The 14,923-nt window shown below is 39.8% G+C and overlaps 2 protein-coding genes across 3 annotated transcripts in view; one reads left to right on the forward strand and one right to left on the reverse strand.

The window, feature by feature from the left end:
- The first annotated feature begins 7,734 nt into the window (after window positions 1–7,734).
- Window positions 7,735–10,117, forward strand: LOC148740374 (uncharacterized). Its single transcript, XM_088749671.1, has 2 exons — window positions 7,735–9,073; window positions 9,990–10,117. Exons 1-2 carry the CDS (start codon window positions 7,735–7,737, stop codon window positions 10,115–10,117), a joined length of 1,467 nt encoding a protein of 488 aa, XP_088605797.1.
- Window positions 9,255–14,923, reverse strand: part of LOC148740375 (uncharacterized) — a 28,593-nt gene continuing 22,924 nt past the window's right edge. For both annotated transcript variants that reach the window (XM_088750536.1, XM_088750538.1), the window contains one exon: window positions 9,255–10,472. In XM_088750536.1, the coding sequence (XP_088606662.1) occupies window positions 10,273–10,472 (200 nt within the window). In that variant the 3' untranslated portion in view covers window positions 9,255–10,272. The remainder of the gene's footprint in view (window positions 10,473–14,923) is intronic.

The following is a 14,923-nucleotide window of genomic DNA, read 5'->3' on the forward strand; positions in this document are numbered from 1 at the left end:
ATATTTCACTGTATCTGACCAAATTAACGTCTCCTACCCCTAACCCTGCAGGAGACGGGACCTCCATTTATTCGTCCCTATCCGAGAAGACTAGAATATCTAACCATTTCTTGATGTTAAAGAAAGGCAGCATATTCTCCTCATTTTTTTTTTAGACCTTGAGTGTTGGTCCGGCCGGGGCTCGAACCCTCGACCTTCCGCACAATGTCCAGCGCTCTATTCATTGAGCAAATCGGGAGGCAGTTAGCACTCCACAACTTGGACATAAGAGAGAAGCTTGATATCGTCTTCAACAAGCTTTATATGCTGCATCTTAAATCCCTAACATGTGATGGACTAACAGCCACTCGTCCAGATGAATTTGAACGTTCCGATTCAGTTTCGTTTCACCTAACAAAAGGACTGATTGGCCAACCAATTTTTAGGACTAATTTAAATGCACGACCCCATAAACGCGAATCTTTAAACACTTATCGTGTTGAAATGTGGAAATAAAGTTGATGTTATGTTATGTTATGTTATGTTATGTCATGTTATGTTATGTTATGTTATGTTATGTTATGTTAACCACCATGGTGGTAATAAGCAGTTCACTTTCCCATCCATCTCTTTTTTTTATTATTTCATTTCAAACCAAATGCTCAAGTTCCAGGCAAATCTTCCCTAAAGTCTTACCTGACAAAAAAATTTTCCAAATCCGCAACCTCGGCCGGATGAACCACACTCCCTGAAAGAAACACGTAAGCCTTTTCGCGTGGTACCATGTTGTCCCAAGCACTTTCTTCTTCTAACAACAATTTCTCTTCATCTTTAATGTGCATCCTTGTCGCGTTACTTGAACTGCAAAACACATTCAACAATCTTGTAGAACCTAACTCTGTATCTGCTAGTAGACAAGCTGTAAAAACGGCCACTTGGGATACATCTTCTGTGTTAAAGTTACGCGCTAATTCAATAATTGGTGACATGACGGGTTTAACGCACCAATCTATCCAGCCCCAAAGTCTGCAACGAAGCAACAATATGAGGTCAATCATAATTCTTCGCCTGAAGGGAGAAGGGGGGAGGGGGTGAGGGGAGATGGAGGAGGGGAGAGGGGGCGGAGGAGTTTGGGGGGGGGAATCACATAAGGAGTACATAGCGTTATGACAGAATCAAGTAGATTTTACTGTGACACAACAAAAATGGACCGGACCCCCTACCCTCCCCTCCCCTCCCCCTCCCCCTTCTCTCGCCTGGCGAGAAAGAATGACCTGTCCGTTAGTGTCTTCATTGTGGCTGACGAAATAAATTCACCTCCTCGCAATTCAAAACGTATACGATAATGAATGATAATTATAAAGCTACTAATAACAATAACAATAGAAATAGTAAATACGATAGACGGAATAAAGAAATATAACAGAAGTAAAAGCAAAGTAAAGCTTGTGGTCATACAATAGGTGAATAATTAGTAGTCCTGTCCATATGCGAACAAAATGTCTTCACTTAAACTGACGAATGGGACGAATTTACGCAGCTGCGATGGTGATAAAAACTCTAACATAGATTCGTGTGATGCCTTATAGCTACTGTAGTAAGTCAAATAAGATCAAGATACGGATGCTTGCGGGAAAATGAGCCACAATCTCAAAAAACACCAGTTGTACCATCGCTGACCTTGTGTTTCTAATTATAATCGGATCTGCTCTGATTGCCTTTGTTTAGTTTTGCTTTGAGTTCTTTTCGTTTCGATTTCGATGAGGTTTTTTCCAGTTGGGGAGCAAGGATAGCGCAGTGGTGAGAGCACTCGTCTCCCACCACTGTGGCCTGGGTTCGATTCCCGGACCTCGCGTCACATGTGGGTTGAGTTTGTTGTTGGTTCTCGTCCTTGCTCCAAGGGTTTTTCTCGGGGTTCTCCGGTTTTCCTCCCTCCGCAAAAACCAACATTCCAAATTCCAATTCGATCTGAAAACAGTGGACAAGGAAGAGCCACCCAGTGGAATGTCCATTGCTAAATTATTTATTATTTTTATTAATATTTATTTATTGGTAGTAGTATCGCTACCCTGGAGACTTACGTCACTTATCAAAGTCTTGTGAAAATTTAAAAGCAGATGGTTAATTTGGCATACCTCGAGAAGTGCTTCACACTGAATTTAATGACAGTGCCATCCAGCCATGGAGAGGAATCAGCGGTAATTTCAGTCCAATCTAGTTGGGTTCCATCAGATGGTAAAAACAAGACTCGAGCACGGGCTAATGACAGATCAGGGATACCCAATGATTGAGCGCCCTGCTCAGTGTCTCTCAAGGATAGCGGTAGCTGTACAGTGACTGGTTCCTGAAATTTGACCTCCTTGCTGCACTGAATACTTAATATCGGGCCGGCCAACATCTCCTTGTTTCTTAACTCTCTGCTGCGAAATTCTTGTATCTACAAGTGGTGGAGTAAAAAAAAATTTTTCTTGACGGTGAAGGTTACTGCCTCGGTGTCGTCTTTAGTAAGGTATTTCAGTAGTTGTGATTCTGGTAAGAAACTTCTCCAAGCCAGAAGGTTACTCTTTACTCTTTACTGAAACTTCTTACGGTGCCAATTTACAATATCAATTCAGTTGATAAAAACTAAAATTACCTTATTACACCCACCGAAGCAGCACCACCATTTCTTTAGAACCCTACCCCCTTCTTACAGAAAGTTAGTCGATGAATGGGCGAGGAAGCGGCTCAACAGTAAATTGTGGGCAGCGGCAGCGTAACATCTACATGTATTTTTTAAGACTGGTTACAAGAAAGGCAAAATTAAAGTTTGCACACGCTGTAAAGGGAACGTGAATTATCTGGACAAAACCGTCTGTCCTGCATGAGAGTTTACGTAGCAACATAATAAAATGATCTAGGGCGTTAAGATTCACAAGTAATGTAGAAACACGAAAAGTAAAGAAAACTATCACAAGTGGCAAAGTAAATCTGGCTTGGAGAAGTATCTTTCCAATATTATGCCGGGTTGCTAAAATACCTAACAAAAGGCGATAGTAAGGCGGTAAAATATAGAGTATATTACATGGCCGCGCAAAGATACGAAACGTCTCCTCGAGTGTTGAAATATTTTTCAACACGAGAAGAGAAACTTCGTATCTCCAAGCGGCCTTGTAATATTTCATTTAATGTAGGAACACCAATGAAAAACCAAACCATTTCACTTTTGCTACGAAAGGTACGATATGTTACATAACCATAGTAACGGTGTTAATATCAAGTGTGAAGATATCAAGTTTTCGCGCGAAAGCTTACCTGACATCTCGTGGGTGTTAGGCAGTAAAATTAGATATCACGCAATTAAGTCTAACATTACAGACTGATCGATAGAAGCGACTGCCTGACCGGAAAAAAGAATCAACACCAGCAACCGGATATATTAGCATGTTTTTTTGGCTATTTTAAAGACGAGATGAAATAATTAACAAATGGTAAACACCACAGCGTACACTATTGAGTTATGGATGCACGCGGGAGGTTGCTAAGCACGAAAGAAGCGTAAGAGTCGCTCGAGGCGATAGCCGAGAGCGACTCTAGCTTCTTGAGTGCTTAGCAAACCTCTCAAGTGCATCCATAACTCAATAGTGTACGCTGTGGTGTTTACCATTTGTTTTATAACATAACATTAACACATTGTAGCTAAAGAGTTCCCTTTTGTTTAACAAATCTTACGTGACCAGAAAAAAACAAGCGCGCGCGGAAAAATAGTCTTTGCATTTGCTCACGTCAGCAGCGTACACCCATGGGCAAATGGGGGACGCTAAATTGACCAATCAGAGCGCGCGCTTTACTTTGGTTATGTTATAAAGGCTTGTTGTTGTTGTTTGTTGTTGAACCATAGCAACGATTGTGCTCTCTGATTCAACGAACCAGTCCAAGAATAGTTCGGGAATGGTACAGACCGAAATTGTTTAATGCTACCCATAATATACTTACTGTGACTGTCACTTGGTATTCTTCTGTGACGGAAACTGCATTTGACGGAAAGAACACTTTGACCAATGGAAAGTCTGGTAACGAAAAGGTGGACGGTTCTGAGGTTATGGTGAACTTGTGGGCCTTAAGACGGCAAACCACTGCAAATGTGGAACACTGTGTAATCTTTGTCTCAGCAACAGGAAGAGCATAGTCAGGAAAATCATCGCGATAAGCCATTTGCAGATCTGAAAGAAAGACACCAAAGAAAATTTAGAACCAGTTTATGAAATAAAGTTTTCACTGTTAAAAAAGGGGATCACTTCGCCTGTTTAAGCCTTGAAACGTTGTCATGTTTGGCTCGTTTGATTTTATTTGTAACTTGATAGGTCGGAACCCTTATCTAGTAAGGTATGCTTAACTGATATTCTTGTTTTATGCTTTTTGCTGTATCAGTAATGTTAGTTTTGTACAAGATATGAAAATAACGTAATAGCTGAATCGTATCATTATAAAATTTAAGTTACAATACAAGAATCAAAAATGCAAAAAAGAAAGGAAAACACTTGGTAGAGTGTTGTTGTTGTCGTCGCTTTTGTTGTTTTGCTGTTATTGATTTCAACGCCCATACGTTACCCTTTGAAAGAGTTAACATCATCTTGCGTGGATAAAGATGACTTTTGCCACCGCAAAAACACTGAAACTTGGACACAGAAATTCTGGGAAAAGGCTAGTTAAGAAAGGAACAAGCTACATTTTCATATCAAATGAGACTAATGCGTAATGAATCGACGTTAAAAACCAGCCTCTACCTGATACAGATCGAAAGTCAACTGTTTGTTCAACGTCCTTCCATTCATTTCTTTCTGCGTCTATTAAGATCTTTATCACTACTTCATATCCTCGTAGGTCCGGTCCACTGTGCGAGATTCCCACAGTGACTTCTTTGTTGAACTGAAGACCTTCAGCGTCTTCTGCCGATAGTTCAAGAACATTGCTTACTACAGCTTCGTTTGGCTGAAGCGGAGGTGAACACAGGGAGGGTTTCCATCTGAAAAGGGTCAGCGTAGTGTCCTCAGCAACAAAACCAGGCGGAAATACCAGGTGAGATGTAGCCTTTCTCACGTTCCAATGACCACCTTGTACTGTTACAGTATCTCTGTGGGATATACGATAATAAATAGGTTTATTACACGACTCGGGCAGTCAGAGGGACAATAACTAAAATCGACCAATCAAACTGCTCTATTTCCCGTCAATATTCTCTTAGTATTGGACCGGGCACTGTCCCGAATGGTCCCGAATGATACCGCACTTGTGTCCCTTTGAACTTCAGTCGTATAATAAATATCTTATTAACCAAGTTTGCTCGGGACCGTACCGAAAGAATATCGGCCCTCGGTCTTTTTTGTACGGACCTCGCTACGCTCGGTCCGTACTGTCAAGACCTCGGGCCGATATTCTCCCAGTACGGCCCTCGCGCTTGGTTAATAAGATATATACATTGCGGTAATCTTGTGACTGAGTTTATTGAACACCAATATGATAGAACAGATGACGAGGCTTTCTTTAAAAAGTACTTCTCGTCGTATAGTGGAAGAATTAAGAATGACTTCGGTTAAACAAAACTGAACTAACGATCAATCGTAGAGCAACTCTTCGTCGAAGATGACGGGAAAATGTCATATCATTCCATACTAAACGTTCTATCGCAAATGCTCCAATCTGATTGGCTACGTTACTTGCTATCTATTCATTCCGTGATAGACAAAGCGAGTAGCTGAACGTTCTGTGGTTGTGGGAACACAATATAAATAAAGATACGAGCCTGTCTTGTTGTTAAGTCCCTAAACACTACTTACTAAATTCTACGAGCTAAGCCTGAGGATAATGGCTATTTTAGTCTAATTTCTTGAATAAATATCACAGGAACTTTTTTTTGTTTTCTTTTTCAAAAAATTGGGAAAAAAAATGCATGGTGGCCATTTTCAGTTCGCTTTGCTATAATAATCACCTCTCGTGGGTTGACAATGGCAAAATTTGAAGTAATTCTTGACCAATCAGTGGGCAAGTCTCCACAATCATTCGTGTAATTATGATTAAGCAAGATCATGGGTAACATAATTTATGTATTTACTTGAAGATGATGGTTTTGTCTTGAGTTTGAACATCTTCGTCTGTGTCTTCCGGCTCCTCAGTTCCGACGTCAATTTCCTCTTCAGAGCCAATCTCGATCTCTTGTTCAGAGTCTATCTCGATTTCCTCGTCTTCCTCTTCACTATCCTTCTCCACTTCCTTCGGTTTGGGAGTAGTCTGTGTGGCTAAAGACAAAAAAAAAAAAAAAAAAAAAAGAGGAGAAAGGAAAAAGAGAACAAGATGCCATAATTACAACTCTGTGTATTGTAACAAGAAGTAGAGATCACTGGAAACCACGAATCACTGGGAAAACTGTGTAACTGGGAAAAGAACCCTAGGGCCCGTCATTTAAAGAGAGAAAAGAGCCGTTGTTTAACAAAAACTGTAAACCAAAGCTGCGTTCTAAACTATATTGAACTAAGCTGAATCTTTTATCTGAATATTTATTTTTGTGAACAGTGTCAAGAGGGCCAAAAGCTTGCAGTGGAAAGACAATTATTTAATGAAAAGAAACCTCTTAGAAAGAATACGAATGGCCCACTGCTTGCGTAACACAGCGGTTAGGGTTAGATTTAGTAGAAATAAACTGGCCCAAATTTATTTCCTCTACCCAAATGTATTTTCCTCTACCTGTGTCGGATGACCACTTTATTCTGAAAAGCCGGTACGTAAAAGTGTAATGCTGAAGATTATGGGAATTTAAGGATACATCACTGTTTGGAAAAGGGGGGGGGGGTTAATTGGGTAAGCTTGCATAGAAAAAGAGATTACAAATGGGTCAACAATTTTGATGCAAACCTCTGCTGATGCAATTGTAAATTGTTGGCAAAGAGATGTCCATTACACAATGTCCTATTTAGTGGAATAAGAACAACTCATATAAACCTTGCAAGAAATGCTTTCGTGCAGCTAGGTAATCCTCCTTCTGAATAGTTGTCATCAGTTTCAGCTCAGTCAGGTCAAACTTCTTCAGAATGTCCTCTGTCACAAGATATTTCTGTGCCATGTCATTCAAGTGACCTGTGCAATAGTCATCCCACAGGGCATCCAGTATCTCCAGGGGAGTATCTCCGGGGAGGTTTGAGAAAAAATGTTCAGCATGTGAAGGAGAGATCTATTCAGAATATTTCTGTCGTCATTGGACGAAGGGCGGAAAGCGGGTTTGCTATTCCCCGGCTGCGGGTTGAAAAACGACGAAACCCTAACAATCTCGTCAGTGTACCAAAACAAGTGGTGTCCTGCGAACACACCTCTGTTAGTTCTGGTCAGCTTGCTGTCCCTAAACTTTTGTTTATTAACATCTGTAGTTTGGGGAAAACAACTAGTCGGGTGCGAGCGGTTGTGGCTCTGGAGGCCGACTTAAGAAATAATGACATCGATGCTTGTGTTGTGTCGGAAACTCATTTAAAAATTGAGGTACCCGATACGGTGGTCAATATCTCGGGTTATAATATCTTCAGAAGGGATAGGAATTGGTCTGGATGCGATCTAAGGAATGGGGGAGGTGTTGCTATCTATACAAGGAGTAATCTTTCAGTTATTGATGTTTATCGTTCTAATTTATACGAGTTTATTTGCCTGACTGTGTTGCTACCAAGTGGGAATTACATTCTTTTATCTGGTCTTTATCACCCCCCGAAGACATCATACCAGCAATGCGATTTAATGGATTATCTTCTTAATGTCTTTGACACAATGCTGGATAATCACCCAAACGCTACTATTGTTTGCGGTGGCGATCTTAATCACCTTGATCTCACGAGACTTAAACGCATTACTGGTTGGACTGCTTTAGTGGATTTTCCAACACGAGGGAATTCATTTTTGGATAATTGTCTTACAGATAGGCCAGAGCTCTTCGGAAAAGCTTTATCTATAAAGATGCTGATTAAGACGGATCACATTGGATTTATAGTTCCAGCGGGCAAGAAACTCAAGCCTATTCGTAAGAAAGTGCAATTTAGGGATTGTCGTGAGCATAGGAAGCAAGCTCTTTACCTCGCCCTCGCATCAGAATGCTGGGATGATGTTTTGGAGGCGGATAGTATCGAAACAGCTGTGAACATCTTAGAATTGAAGATCCTGGCAAATATTAACTGGTGCATGCCTTTACGAACGGTTTCCCTTTCGTCCCGTGATCCAAGTTGGATGACACCGCTAGTTAAATACATGCTACGTAGCAAGTCTCGCATCTCTGTTTTACGTACTAATAAGCATAGAGAGCTTAGTAGAAATGTGTTGAAGGTTATTGGCGAAAACAGAAGGATGCTTCTGGAGGGCAAAATGGGGAGCAGAGAATGGTGGAAAAACGTAGACTTGATATCTCAACGCCGGCGGTCCACAAACGTTTCGCTGGATAGAGAGACCGCTCAAGATTTGAACGAGTATTTCGGTGACCTGTGTACGGATGGCGATTACGTTGAGCCCGCGTTACATGAAATTGGTCCTGAGGTGAAAGTCCCGGAAATTAGTGAACGATATGTATGGAACTCACTGAGTACTCTAAAGAAGACTGCAACTGGTCCTGACCAAATTCCGTATTGGGTGTGGAAAGACCATGCGGAGATCCTCACTCCAATCATTACTAAGCTATGGAATTTGTCTCTCGCTACGCACCAATGGCCTAGATCGTGGAAAAGGGCAAGTATAAACCCACTGCCAAAAGTTGATGTTCCAGTGGCAAGAGGGGACTTCCGGGGGATCAACGTAACCCCTGTAATAGCAAGAGCCCTGGAAAAGGCAGTCTATAAGATTCACGCCCAAAGGCCGGTAGAAGAACAGCTGTTGAATAGTCAATTCGCGTATAGAGAAGGAGGGAGCTGCACAGATGCTCTGCTACTTATACAGAATAAGATCTGCAAGTTTCTTGATGATCCCAAGTGCAAGGCAGTGCGGATGTTCGCGATGGATTTCAGTAAGGCCTTTGACTCTGTGAGCCATCAACTCCTTGCTGAGAAACTTAAGAGTCTACCACTTAACCCGTATATCATAAACTGGTGGTTAGGTTTTTTGCGAGATAGAAAACAAAGAGTTATTTTCGGGAATCATGTCTGTAATTGGAAAACAGTTAACAAGGGCACAACCCAGGGTAGTGTTTCAGGACCTTATTTGTTCAATATATTTCTTAACGATCTGGAAATTAAATTAGGGAACGAGACACTTGGTTTCAAATACGCTGATGACTGTACGATTATTGCTCCGGTATATTATTATAAAGATCACTCTGTAGACTTAATAAATCAGTTTTTACAGTGGGCAAGCCAAAATAGAATGAATTCAAATTCTACTAAATGTAAAGAGCTTATTATGTATAAAAAAGGTCACACTGCCGAGGCCTACAAAAGTATTTTTGGCATACCTCAGACTAGTACAATAACCATTCTTGGTCTCACGTTTCAGCCGAACTGCAAATTCAGTACTCACCTAAAAGAAAAGTTAGGTAAAGCTAATAAAGGGTTATACGTTATCAGATGCCTCCGCAAGGAAGGATGTAGCCAAGCAGAAGTAGATGTTTTATTTAATTCCATTGTCCTACCTAATATCACTTATGCTCTATCTGTGCATGGGGCCTCTGAGTCAGAGCTAACTATAGCCCAGCAGTTTTTAGATCGTTGTTTTAAACGTAAATACATATCTAAGAAATTAGTGATAGGTGACTTACTTAAAACGCAAGATCACAAAATTTGTCGCAAGGTTTCAACTATCCTGAGCCATCCTCTTAGAGCCTACTTCCCTGAGACCAAGATCACGAGGTATAATTTGAGAAATAAATCCCCTGTCATGCCCGCTATTCGCACAAACCGTTTTAAGAATACATTTTTTAATAGAATTGTTTTTAAGTATAATGTAGCTTTGTGAAAGTGTACTTCCTGTATTAGATGTAACATAAGATATGTAATTTTATCTTTTGAACAATAAAGACACACAAGACACACAAGTGAAGTACACAGTACTGTTAATATCAAACTTCCTGGCTGGGAATCAACAAGTAGCACTTTGCGCACATCTGTTAAATACTGTAGAAAGCCATTTAGTTCATGTGGTTTAGTTGGGTCAACTACCTTGAAGCACTTGTGTGCAATGGAATTCAAAACTGCTTGTGTGCTGGGTGCACCATGACTTTCAACAATTGCTCCCTCAAAGCTCTCAGCACCTCCTGCTTGAGATAGGCTGGTGGATGTAGACAGTTCCACTGCCTTACGCTTACCTGCTCTTACTACTGTCTCCAGGCTTTCTGGTTGGGCACCCTGTGAGCCCAAAACTTCTTCCTGAAGTTCCAGTTGCTACCAGCTCCTCACCACCTTCTTGGATACCTTGACTTGATATAGCCACGGTTCCTGAAGCTCCACTTTGTGGATTAGGGTCTGGAATGGCCTCACAATCAATCCGCACTCGAAGTTTAACTGTGAGAGGATTAAGTCTCATTTACTAGTCAGCAACTAAGCATTTACCGAAAAAAAAAAAAGTCCCCTGCACAGTGTTGTAAAGCGCATTAGAGCATTCCATGAAAATGCACTATAGAAATCGATACATTATTAATTTTTATTATAATTATTATTAAAAAGGCCATTGATGAGTGGTCCTGAGGCAGCTAGCCAACTAACCTACTAAGAAACTTAACTGACATTGATTTGGGCTTTAAAAATATATGCTGCCATTCCTGTTAAATTAAATATAAGTGCATGTATATGGTGCACTGTACAGGATATACATATATATATATTCTTGAACTTGATTTGAATGTATTTCAAAGAGTGCTCAACTCTTAGAGGAGCATTGATCATTATAACAAACTGGTTCAAGACTTCAGAGGTAGTTCATCGAATATAATGAATTGAAGACTTCATCAGCTATTAAAGTGCTCAATAGGTAACCAAGAGCAATGTACCTATATAATTCTTGTAGCTATTTCGCCGACTGTGTTTGGAAAAAGTTTAAATTTCCAAGTTCTAGTGTTGCTTGCACGGTTCGAGGCCAACGATGATAAACGGCCCGTTGTATTAAAAAAAATAATATAAATTTATATAATTTAATATATAATATATAATATATATATAATATAATGAATTTAAAGGAAAAAGATAGGCAGGAAAAAAAACAACAAGCTGACCTCCAGCTGAGGAATTGGGTTGCCCTCCCACTTTCAACTGATCTTTGAATCCTTGAACTACATCTTGAGCCACCTTTTGGGTTGCAGTTTTTACTTCCTCTCCAAGCTGATCTTTGATACCTTGGGCTTCATATTGAAGTTCTTGTCTTAAGCACTTCCAGGGTTGTCATTAGAAAATGTAATAGGTGTCTGATCTAAACTGAGTAGGCGGCTGAAGTAAATTGTGCTTGCGGAGCAAGCACAGCGTGTTGCTACGCAACACGCCTCTCTAGGGGGGCCCGAGGGCATGTTCCCCCGAAAAATTTTGAATTGCGAAACTCTCTGTGACGTACTTTCCAGCATTCTGGGGCATATTTAAGTAGCATTTTTAGCCACACATTGATGTTAAAATCAGTTCAAAAATATGTACAAACGTGGAAAGTTTCTTTCCTTAATTCCACCACTTTCTTTTTCTGATGAAACGTTGGTGTTCTCGGTCACAATTTCTAGAAGCAATAAATGAATGAAGATTCGTTTTCTTCATGAACTTCTTCGACAACGAAAATGCTTCAGCCTTCTATTCTCATAACGTTTTCTTTCATTGCGTTTTTGTCTTGTTTTGTTTTTGTTTCTGTTTTTGTTTTTGTTTTTTGTTTTGTCCATAGAATCTGGTTTATAAATTTGGTTCATCGTGTTGCAATTCAATTCCCCCTTTTTCGCTGTGAAAACCCCCTGGATTCAAGCTCTACTTCCGAATTTAAAATAGGCGTATGTTTTGTCTATCAAAGTATTTCCTCTTATCTCTAAACATCACAACTGATAAACATCTGGAAATCACCCGCCGAATGCAACGAGCTTTGCAAATCACGATGACATGAAACATTTGACCTTTTAAATCCATAACAAGGACTCGAAAAGGTCCATAAATTTTAAGAAAGTTAAATTGTAGGTATTTTAATTCAATTGATTTGGTGAACAATTGCTAACGTCGCGAAATCTTAAAAAAAAACAATCTGGCGGCAACTTTGACGGCAACTTTGAGGGCCGCGTATGGTTGGAACGAAATTTACAATGATCGAAGAACTTTGTCGAAATCGTAAACAAAATGAAGAAATTTTCCTTCAAAATGTCTCCGTCGGATAACGTAAAACATGCTCTTTTCTGCGGGTCTAAAGCAGCAATTAATGAAAGTCTAGCTGTCCCGAACTCAAGAGAACATCTTTCTGTGATTATTTAGCGTTATAGCGGTACGTGTTTACGGCAAATTAAGGCGAATCTTCCTGCCTTTGTAATTATTTAGAGTGGAATGAACACAACTGATTCAGCAAGGTGAAATAGATCTTGATAAACTTCCTTTTCCAACGCTCTTAAAGCTCTTTTGAAAGTATGTAGTTGATCGGCAATAATTTGCCATTATATTTAAATGAGATATATCTGTGTTATTAAATGCCTCGGTGAGCTTCGTAATTATGATATTTGCCTTGACGTCATTTCAAACTTGATGACCAGAATTCACAATTTATACAATGTAATGTACTTATTGATTGAGACTGTATGCCAAACAAGAAGATATTTGGCTGGATGTCATGATAAGTACAGAGATGTGCAAATGAAAAAAGAATGCAAGCACTCTCATAGATCTCCTTTCTCAGGACACCCTCATGTAAAAACATAGTCGCTCTTTTATAGGAGCCAGGTTAGGAAATCTTTGATCTAGCCAGTTGGCACATAGAAATAACAACTTAATATTGTAGACAAACCAAAACAAAAGACTGAAATACCTTATTTAAACATGAAGGTGCGCTATATAAGGAAGTCTTCCCTGGGAAGACCTAGGCTCCAGTTTGTCACTCACCGTTGACATGTGCGGGTCAAATTTAAATGCTGGTAGACGAACAAAAGGAGCTAATGAGATATCTATTGTTTACTTCCACCAACAAGGTGGCAATGAGGTAATGTGCAAACCACCTACTTCGATCTCAAATTTACTGCCACAAATAAAGACAGTTTACATTGGAGAACGGAAAGACAAATCTCAAAGATTCTTGTATTGTAATGAAGACATAAAACAATTTTGAGGAATGCGCCCGCTGTTCACTGCTTTGGAGTAGCTGTAACTCAAGCTGACTTGACTCTAAGAGTTCTACATCACACGACGGTTGATTGACAAATGGTCCAGTGGGACCTAAGGCTCTTTTTATAGCGCGCCTTCGTTTTTAAGGTGATAGGAAACCGTCTTTCAAGACACCTTAACTGACTATGTTCAAAGTGCTCAAAAATCAACTTTCCCTGTTTGCAGTCCAACTAACTTCACACATGTGCCAACCAAAAGATTGAAGTTTGAAATAGTGGGCATGGCATGGCAATCACATTACTCTTATCAAGTCAGGAGGAAATTGCGTTGAACAGTTTTTGAGGATGGTCTTGGGAATTCCGCAATTAATTTCTTCATCACTTCAGGCATATAACTCAGAATTTTCTGTTTTTAAGTTAAGGCCTCAATGCTGAGTGAGTTTTAACGAGTAAAATCTAGCTGTTTCAAAATTATGATGCCACTACATGATTCTGTTTACAGAAAGAGTTCTCAAAGAAAGTTAATTATGTACATTGTTGTTTATATTATTACATGTTGACTATTTCAAGTCCTAAGGAAATTAGGCAAAATTTTATAGAGCCATTTCCATGATAAGAAAAGAAACTGAGCCCAGTATGTTTGTTTGCACAATGCGTAACGTAAGAAATATAGCACCAGGCAGTCACGATATGGTGTAAATTTGTCAGTCACCCTCCTTAAAGGATGAAGGGTAAATCAAATCTTAATATTTCTAAGGAAAAAATTTACAATGCATTCTTGATCTCAAAAGAGATTACTTTTCCTTCGTGGAATGGTGATATTAATAATTTCAAAGGGAGCTTAAGCAAAATTGTGTTTGGGACGCGAACGGAAGCCGGAAGCAAAAGTTCTTATTCCTGATGCACAATACTCCTTTCTGATCAGCATAATTTGGCTTAAAATGTGGCTAAAAGTGCGCAAGAATCCGTTGTGTTATTATTCCAATTGCCTTCTGCAAACAGCTTTACCACTATCTTCGTTACTATTGCAAATCGGCTCTCAGATTCCAAATGAGAGATTGCGTATTGCAATTACACCCGTTGAACCTCCCAGACAATTTCTCATTTGTTGAAGTTGTAACTTTAACATACCTTCAAGAATTCCTTATTGAAGGATTACGCATTCGTCGAGGCAAAAGATGTACACGGTTAGGCCTTTAACCTTCCGATTTTCTTCCTTCGAACTACATAACTATGATCAGTATGATTCTTTGGTTACTGGAAACATAGTAGCTTCGAAGAAGTGAGATGCCCAATCAATTAGTCAGCGGTAGTTTGGCAAAATGTTAATAGTGCGCTCAGCACGTCCAGTCTTTTTCGATGCTCAAGCATCGCGTTAACTATGGACTATCGCGGACTACTTAAACGGGAGAAAACCAAGCAAGAGGGGTCAAAGGCACAGTGACTCCATCAACACTCGATATAAAGGAAAAGGAGACCACATTTTTTCAAGGAAACTTTGACAATGTTTCTTTTTTCCGAGAATTTTTGCAGCAACGGAAAGTCTCAATGATTTAATCGAGAAATATCTACAGCAAAAATAGCCAGCAACTAAAGCATTGATAAGAGGATTTTGCCTTCACTGATTTACGTATGTAGTTGTTAAGTGTTCGAATTTGTCACTCGGTAGAATTCTAGTCGAATGATACTATT

The sequence above is a fragment of the Stylophora pistillata genome, chromosome 2, assembly GCF_964205215.1.
Source record: "Stylophora pistillata chromosome 2, jaStyPist1.2, whole genome shotgun sequence".
Classification (NCBI taxonomy): Eukaryota; Metazoa; Cnidaria; class Anthozoa; order Scleractinia; family Pocilloporidae; genus Stylophora; species Stylophora pistillata.

Bases quoted from the DNA above. Each gene is read 5' to 3' on its own strand.
- LOC148740374 (XM_088749671.1), top strand. From the start codon at position 7,735: ATGGATTATCTTCTTAATGTCTTTGACACAATGCTGGATAATCACCCA. The intron at 9,074-9,989 runs GTTTTTTGCGAG...TGAACAATAAAG, and splicing joins TATCATAAACTGGTGGTTAG to ACACACAAGACACACAAGTG.